General features: G+C 46.9%; 1 protein-coding gene across 5 annotated transcripts in view; it reads right to left on the bottom strand.

Moving 5' to 3' along the window:
* Nucleotides 1-277: 277 nt before the first annotated feature.
* Nucleotides 278-9,039, bottom strand: part of MCC (mutated in colorectal cancers) — a 137,988-nt gene continuing 129,226 nt past the window's right edge. For 4 of the 5 annotated variants that reach the window (XM_023512732.1, XM_023512731.1, XM_023512734.1 and 1 more), the window contains exons 16-17: nucleotides 4,060-4,182; nucleotides 2,003-2,183 (exon numbers count right to left, since the gene is read on the bottom strand). In XM_023512732.1, the coding sequence (XP_023368500.1) occupies nucleotides 2,003-2,183; nucleotides 4,060-4,182 (304 nt within the window). Of the gene's footprint in view, nucleotides 2,184-4,059; nucleotides 4,183-9,039 lie in introns of all 5 variants that reach the window. The other variant, XM_023512730.1, reaches the window with a different exon arrangement.

Genomic DNA, 9,039 nt, shown 5'->3' with positions numbered 1-9,039 from the left:
AATAAATTCTGAAGGTTTTAAACTTAATACACTTGAAAATCAACATCCTTGTTTACCCTGATGGAGGTGTTAATGTAAACCAGCTCCTATTTAGACGGAAATTCAGGTAGAGAGCCAGGTTATACAAAAAGAAAAATTACCCAGGCACCTGCAGCCATTTATTGAAATCAGTACAGTTCAGTAGTTCCCGAAGTTAGTGGAACCAAGTGCCTGCTAGTTCACCTTCAACAAGCATTGTATGTTGGAGCATTTGAAAAATACAAGAAAGGAAGTCAACTATTTTATAGCTTTTTTTATTTTACATAATTATAAAAGTAACACTTGCTTAGGAAATTGTTTTCACCCATATCACCACATATTTGAAAATATTTTATTGAAGTATAAACTCAAACTAAGGCCAGGTAGGATGAGTAATACCAGGGCCCATAAAGGGAGCTGAGGCCTCTTCTGTCTGGAGGAATTATAGGACCTAACAGGTGGGTGCTTGGATTTTATTCCTGCTTCAGCAGCGGGTTTGTCGCAAATGAGAACTGTCCGTTTTGATCCTGTTCAAGCACAAAAGAGAAAGCCAGGCCCGTCCCACTTTGTTCAGAGGTGGAGCTTTCCCTGGACAAGCTGAAACATGGTGCAAACTGCAATTGAATTTTTTTTTCCTACATAATACTTTTCATCCAAAACATTTTCTTTGTGACAAAAATGCCACTTTAGCTGAAGATTGAAAATGACTCTTTAAAGATCACAAGAATTAACTTTGACCAAATGATAGAAACAGAAGCCAGTGGGCTTTTTCACAGTGATCAAAGCACCCACCAGTTGGGTCCTTCCTACTAACAGGTGATCTGGGTGGGGATGGAGAAGGGCTGCTGCACTGCTGGCCTAAGCATGGTGGTTGCATTTAGGATAAACCAGTCCGCCCTCCACGTGGTGGCTGGAGTATTATTCCCCCTCCCATAGAGGCTGGGTAATTTGGATCATGCTCTCTAAAAACAGATCCACCCAAGATTTATGGACATCAGGGCTTGACTACAGTGACCTGTAGTAGAAACTTCAATTTGTGGTTAACTGTGGCATTGGAAACATTTCTTACAGGGAAGCTTTGGTGGATTCTCTGGTGCTACTAAAAAACCGGTAAGTGGTCCTCTAAGTGTATCAATTGCTGTAGAAAAGGAAGAATGGATTTATTCTTAGATAAAAGACTGCCCTGAAAGAATTTAGGTAACTTGGTCCTGCCTAGCCCTGTCAGCATTTGGTTTGATTTTAAGCACCATGTGCCTAACCGTCACCATGGAGGGGAAAAAAAGACTGTAACACCCATTTCCTCACCCTGTCCCCTTCCTGGCAGCAGGAACTAAGATTTGAACTGTGGGTTCAGTAGCACTTGTAAGTAGGTGGATCAGTTTTGCAAAACATTCATTATCGCCTCCGCCTTTGACAACACGCAGCCTCTCACCGGTATGTGGAGACAGGTCCAGTGCCGCACAGGTATTCACGTGGACAAGTTTTAATTCAGCAGAACAGCAATTACGTAGTTGCCCTGGACTAGGAAGTGCTCTGCTCTGAAGAAACCCTTAATAAAACTTTATTTCCAAAAATAAAAGAGAAGAAATTTTGGATGCCAGAAGATAAGCCCACTCTGCTAACAAGAGAATAGAATGGAAAATCTTACAAAAACAAATGCCTGGGTGGGAGGGAGGGAGGGAACAACAATGAGCTGGACAGCAGCAGCCAGGTTGCTGAGCACAGGTGCAGAGCCCCTGTCTACCTGCCCTCGGGGCCTGGGAAGGGAGCAGTAGGATCCTCTGAGTACGGTCCACACTGTCACCAGGGCCACTCAACCCCAAGAGCTGAGTCTGGGGCACTCCACTGTCCCAGTGCTGACCCACCGTCCCTTTCCTCATTCTCCCAACAGGTACTCTGTCTCCCGGGGCCCTTGTCTCCTCTGGGGCCTGCTAGAGTTTAGCTCCCACAGGCCAAACTTTGTGCCCACATGCCGATTACACCATTAAAGGGAGGTTTCATTGGTGTGGGGCCTGGAGTTCTCCTCCTCCAGCAGAGCAATTCTCTGCTTGAGCATCCGGACTTGGGTCTCGTGTCTCTCCACCATGGCCATCATCTGCGACTCCAGCTTCTTCAGTTTGTTCTGATGCTTCTTCTTTGCTTTCTCATAGGCAGCTACCAGGTTGCTATGTGGGAGCAGAGGGAAACGAGAATGAAGAGTCATCCTAAGCAGCATTACGACACACCACAGTCCTGTCCTCAGTAAGATGGAAGAGGCCCAGCACCTCCACACTCAAGGCTACTGGCCTGCTAGCCCAGCCTGACTGCTGGAGGCTGTCACTCACTCGGAAGGGGCCAAGTCCAAAATCGATAAGAAAGGTAGCTGAATTCCAGAAATCTGGCATTAAATCCAGATAGCCGGTCTGTTTGTTACTCGGTGGCTGCTTGCAACAGCCGGTTGAGTCTGAGGCACTGTAGTCTGATTGCCCTCACCTGGGATGAGGGGAGAGCGGCTTATGGCTTGAGACCTCACTTTATGCTTTAGGCTGGCAGGATTCAGAGCGCGTGGTAAGGACCTAAGCTACTGCTGCCTAGCCAGACAGAATATAGGCCTCTGAACTGGCCCCACCAGAACTCAGAACCCAGGGGGGAAGGAGGCCAGGTAAGTACAGATGACCTCTGCCCCCCAGAACAGCACCCCTGTATCCCTGTCATGTATTGCTGCTAGCCCACCAACTGCATTCTCTAAGTGCTCTGAGATCCCAACCCCTGGTGGTTCCTAAAATCCTTTCAGGGGGCTGTGAGTCTTGGTCTTTATGTCCAACTCCAGTGCTGCATGTAGCCGGGTGCTCTAGGCAGGCATACTTCCAAATAATGTGTTGGCTGCAGAGGCACCTCTGAGAACCCAGCTGTCTTCTAAGTGGTCAGAATGGTGCCACCTGTCCAATTATTTTTTGGAAATATAAATTTTGCATAAAAATAGCACTTATCTGGCAAATTTATTTTTATAAATGAATTAAAATTTTTTTTAAATGTTTGTCTTCTTGATTTTGGTTGCTAAAAGGGGAAGTATTGATGAATATAATTTACAGGAACAAAAGCTCTTTGAGGGCCTCAATTTTTTTTTTACAAACATAAAAGAGTACCTGAGACTGCTGGCTTAGAGCACTGCACTGTGTTTTAAAGTGCTCCACTGAGCCAGGTGTCATGGCTCACAACTCTGATCCTAGCCCATTGGAAGGCCAAGGCAGGAGGATAGCTTGAGATCAGCCTGAGCAACAAAGCAAGAGTCTGTCTACAGAAAACCCTGGAAAATTTAGCCAGGTGTGGTGGCAAGTACCTATAGTCCCAGCTACTCAGGATGCTGAGGCAGGAGGATCACTTGAGCCCAAGAGTTTAAGGTTGCTGTCAGCTATGATGATACCAGCACACTCTAGCCCAGGCAACAGAGCTTGTTTCAAAAATAAATAAAGTGTTCCACTGGATATTAAATGTTGCCCAAAACATTCTGTAGCCAACTTTGTTTGGGAAAAAAAGGTTTTTGGGGGACAGTTTGACTTTGTTGTTCTTGGTAGAGTGCTGTGGCATCACAGTTCCCAGCAACCTCAAACTCTTGGACTCAAGCAATTCTCTTGCCTCAGCCTCCCAAGTAACAGGGACTACAGGTGCCCTCCACAATGCCCAGCTGTTTTTAGAGGTGTGGGTCTCACTCTTGCTCAGGCTGGTCTTGAACCTGTGAGCTCATGCAATCTACCCGCCTCAGCCTCCCAAAGTGCTAGAATTATTAGGAGTGACCCACCATGCCCAAACACACATTTTTCATTGCGTGAGTTCTCAGAACTTACTATATGAAATACCAAGAAATGAGCACACAGTATGCTGCATTTTTTGGGCCAAAGGATCCATGTTTCCTGAGCATGTTTTAGGTCTCTATGGGACACCTGAAGCAAGCCAGGACTCACCACTCTCTAGTTGGTTCCCAGGAGTTATGTCCTCCCTGGTGCTGGATCTACATCAGGGCATCAGTCTAAGTACCATGGGGCAGGTCCAGGGAGGTTTTACCTGTTGGCCCGTTTGAGGTCATTAACGAACTCCGCCGACTGCTGATGCCGGATTTCACTGCTCTTAGTGAGTCTTTCCAAGGCACTCACCAGCTCCTGAACTCTGGCCTTTAATTTCTTTTCTCTATATCCAGAAAAACAAAACATGCCATAAATAAGAAGTTTGAGATGGTGCTAGAGGTGGCTACTACCCTGATCACAGTGGTAGATGGAGGGGAAGGTTTAGCATGAAAAGTCAAAACATGGGTGAGAAGAGGAGGATACTAACGGGCAGGGAGCAGGGCTGTCACTGGGTGGACAGACACCTCCCCACTGCCTTCTCAAGGGCTCATTTGAAGGCCCTTGAAAAAGTATGGGAGGGCACACCATTCTCTCCCCCTCATCTTTCCCTGTTCTCTTTCCTGTCTTTTACTCATCTCTTACCCCATTCTTTCCCCTTTCTGTAATATGAAATAAATGTATACTTTTATATCCTAAAATAAAAAATCTTAAGTATGTGTTACCAAGGAGCAAGATAGGAATTTGTTTCTAGGCTTCCAAACCGGAAGCCAGGCTAACGAAGTTCCTTTCTGGGACTGACATCTCAGTTGTGGGTGCAGCCTGACCACAAGACTGACTCTTGGTCCCCCTCCCTTTTCCAAGGGTCCTCAAAATCTCCTGAAGCACCAGGGACTCTGCAACACAAACCTGTCTGGGCCGCACTGCCTTCCTCGGACAGACGTCCACTCACTGAAATAGGCCCCCACCGTCACAAACAAGAGTGGTAGTTGTGATGGGAGTAGAAAACTGATACTGCTTTTTCTCTGAAAGGTCCTTGTTTCCCATTAGCGTCCCTAACTTGAACTTTTGATGACACTTACTCTACAGCTGAAGCAGCTTCACGTTCCCTGTGCCCTTTAGGGCCCCAGGCTCATGGACTGAGTCGTTGAGACAGGTGCCAGTCAGCTCACTGCTCCCACATGAGCACCAGACCCAGGTGGGGAACCATTCACTAAGCAGTGCTTCCCTGGCCACCCCCACTTCTGAGGTCCCTCTGTCACCACACTATGCTATGTTGGGTGCATGTCCCTGGAGCTATCAGGCTCTGCCACTCAGCTTTAGAGTGGCAGTGACCTTACTTGGTTGGGTTCCAAGTATCCCTAGCACAGGTGGCCTCTGCCCGGGTGAGAGCTTCCAGTGACTATCAGCCAGCTTCAGAACTCGCTGAAGGCACTGGGTATGATTTAGGGAAGAAACTCCTCCAGGACTTACTGTGAGTGGGGGGATGTAAATTGGCACGATTAGTTTATAAGGCCATTTGGTAGGATGTAGCAAAGAAAAAAACAAACGTATCCCTTAATTAATAATAAACTTGATGGCCAGGAATGTGTCTTACAGAGGCCGTGTGAATACAGGCTCTTGAAGGCACATCAGTTATGGCTGGATTCACTTCAGCGCTGATCGTAAAAATGAGAAAGAACCGCGCTACTGAAATGCTGTGCTTAAAATAACTTCAAAAATGCAAATCGAGACACACTGGCCTGGAAGGGTATCTGACATCTTAGATGAAAAGGCTGCATTCTACAGGATGTCATTTGTAAAAACTAGAAATCAGAATGTAAACGTCTGACACTGTGATGACAAAACAGAAGGCTAAACACGAACTCGGCCAAGGTGACAGAGCTCTCATTTTCAGTTTTACAGTTTTGTACGCTTTTTGCAAAGTACATGAGTGGGACTCCCCTGGGACTGGGACTCCCCTGGGATGGTGACCTGGTCAGGGAAGAAGATGCTTTTCAGGTGCCCAGATGACTCAGACCCTGGTTCTCCCCTTCCTGGCTTTTCAAATATTTAATGTAGTTTCTGCCTCTGGCTACTGTGAGGGCAAGTCAAGCTCTCCAAACCGATTAGTGAGGAAGGGATGCACCACGTAAAACTCGCCGATTCTGCCAGCGAGGACAGGGTGGGGAAGCCCAGCCAAGGTCTGCAGCTTAGCGGGCAGATCAGAGGTCAGAGGGGGACAACCAGCTGTTTGCCCTGGCTGAGGAGAGTTTCTCCTGGGCTCTAGCAGCCACCCAGAAATTTCCTCAGCTCTGGCTGCATTTCCTGCTGGAATCTGAGAGTGGCAGCATTTCCTATCAGAAGTGAGAACGTGTGGCCGGAGGACACTGCCAGCCCTCCAGCAAGAGGAGGCTGGGAGAGCCCCAGGGGTTCTCTCCTTCCCTCCAGCTAAATCGTCCTACATTCTGTTACTGTTTAGATTCCTTTATCTTTCACGCTAATGTTAACAGAGCAAAAAGGAAAGCAGAAAACTGGGAGGAATGTTAGCCAGGAACTGAGAAATTAACAAACAACTTTCCCAGAGTACACCATCACTGCCTCCCCTAGTCACACCCACACCCAGCAGGTAGGGAGAGTAGGAGACCCAGCCTTACCACGAAACAATGGCTGCTTTCCCCATCACCTAGGCCCTTAGGGGACATGAGGGAACTTGCCAGACCTAGCAAGTTTCAAAGGAGAAGCAGCCCAGGGGGCCAGGAGAGCTCCCACAGACCCTGCTCTGGGAGCTCAGAACTAACTGCCTGGGCTCAGGAAGGGAGAGGGAGGGAACGGCTGGTAGAAACTCTAGGAAGGAACTAATCATAGCATTAGCTGATTTATTTAAAGATATAATGACAGCCAAACCTCAAACCTAAAATTTGGGTTACCCTACGTCTTTCATTTGAGTGAGGAAGACACCAGAAAGGGAGGGGTAACTGCAGCATCACTCTTGGGGGTGTAAAGGAACGCCAAGCTACTGACCAGTGACCCCTTCTGTGGACCTGTGGGTTGGCTACAGTGAGGACCGGTGCACATGTGGCTATGTGAGCCCTTAATGTGGCTGGTCCGGATTGAGATGGGCTGGAAGTGTAAAATGCATCCTCGGATGGGAAGACAACATACAAGAAGTAAAATATCTGAGTAACAATTTAAAAAAATATCACTATGTTGAGCTATTTTAGATACATTTGGTTAAATGTTATTAAAGCTAATTTCATGTGTCTTCACATTTTTTAACATTGAGTACTAGAAAATTTAAAGTTACACATGTGCCTCGCATTTGTGATTCATATTATTGAAAGGGCAGCCTTGCAGAAAATAACAGGAAAATACCTCTTTTCCCCATTGACAATTAAAGACCACTTCTCTGCACTGCTTTGGGAAAAAGCTAGGCAGGTGAATCTTTCTCTTTTAAATTGGTTTGGAGGCCACTGGGTGGCTCCCGCCTATAATCCATAGCACTCTGGGAGGCTGAGGCAGGTGAATTGTTTGAGCTCAGGAGTTTGAGATGAACCTGAACAAGAGACCCGGTCTCTACTAATAATAGTAAAAACAAGCCAGCCATGGTGGTGGGCACCTGTAGTCCCAGCTACTTGGGAGGCTGAGGCAGAAGGATCTTGAGTCCAAGAGTTCGAGGTTGTTGTGAGCTGTGATGATGCCACAGCATTCTACCTAGAGTGACAGAGTGAGACTCTTGTCTCTAAATAATAATTAAAATTGCTTTTGAGAATCTGCTCTCCAGTTTTGAGTTCTTGAATGAACAAGGGGAGTTCAAGCTTCAAGCGTCAACACCGGGCAGAGTCACACCTCCTGTGATAGAGGCTGTTTCCAAAGAAAGGCAGGGAGCCAACAATTGGGCTCTGACACCTGCGGACACTTCTGTTATCAGCCTGCTGCTGGGGAGGAGCAGGACAGATGCAGCAGAGTCCTGTTAATTTGGCTCCAGCCATAAGACTTCACTCCCTGAATAAAAAGCCAGAATACCCAGTTCTTTCTGCCACACTACCTCCTTCTCTTGCCCTTTTCCATTTCTTTCTATCCTAATCTTTGGAGAAATCTTCTCAAAACCCCTGTGCACTAGCTCACAGCCTAACAATCTAGAGCATTTGTTAATATACCAGGTCTTTTCCCTGGATTCTGATTCAGTGGGCTTGGGTTAAGACCCAGGAATTGTAGTTTAACAAGTGCCCCCTTTGATACTTCTTACTGGGCAACTCTGGGAATGCAGACAACTTCCTCACCTGGCTCTGAGGATGGCAGCCTGTGCTCTTGCAACTAACTCCCTTAACTTGCATGCAAAACCACAGATGGGGTGCACTTTCCTGAAGCCTTCCTCAGATTCTCAAAGGATAACTTGGAAAATACTAAGAATCAGGGCTCCAATCCAAGTCATTCTTTTAACTTTTTTTTTTTTTTTTTTGGAGATAAAGTCTCACTATGTTGCCCTTGGTAGACACATGGTGTCACTGTTCACAGCAACCTCAAACTCTTGGGCTTAAGCAATTCTCTTTGAGACAGAGTCTCACTATGTCACCCTCAGTAGAGTGCCTTGGCGTTATAGCGCACAGCAACCTCCAGCTCTTGCGCTGAAGTGATTCTCTTGCCTCAGCTTCCCAAGTAGTTGGGATCACAGGTGCCCACCACAATGCTTGGCTATTTTTTTGTTGCAGTTTAGATGGCCCAGGCTGGGTTTGAACCGACTGTAACCACTGTGCTACGGGTGCTGAGCCTCAGGTGATTCTTTTGCCTCAGCCTCCCAAGTAGCTGGGACTGCAGGCGCGTGCCACGATGCCTGGCTATTTTGTTGCTGTAGTTGTCATTGTTACCTGGGCTGGGTTTGAACCTGCCAGCCTCGATGCATGTGGCTGGTGCCCTAACCACTGTACTATGGGTGCTGAACCTTGTTTTGTTTTTAAATTTCAGAATATTATAGGTCCTCCTAGCTTCTAATTCAAATTTTCTGGTCTTTCAGTTAAGAACATAGATGGTTTGTGTTATGTAAGGCAGTAAGGCCCCAAACGAGCACTTTCTGAAGGTTCCCACGGAGGAGCAAGTAGAAGTTAAACAATACACGGTCCATATGACCCCACGGAGGAGCAAGCAGAAGTTAAACAATACACGGTTCACATGACCCCACGGAGGAGCAAGTAGAAGTTAAACAATACACGGTCCATATGACCCC

This window comes from Otolemur garnettii, unplaced genomic scaffold (genome assembly GCF_000181295.1).
Source record: "Otolemur garnettii isolate 467f Iridium unplaced genomic scaffold, OtoGar3 scaffold00030, whole genome shotgun sequence".
Lineage (NCBI taxonomy): Eukaryota > Metazoa > Chordata > Mammalia > Primates > Galagidae > Otolemur > Otolemur garnettii.
This window is presented reverse-complemented; position numbering and strand designations above follow the sequence as displayed.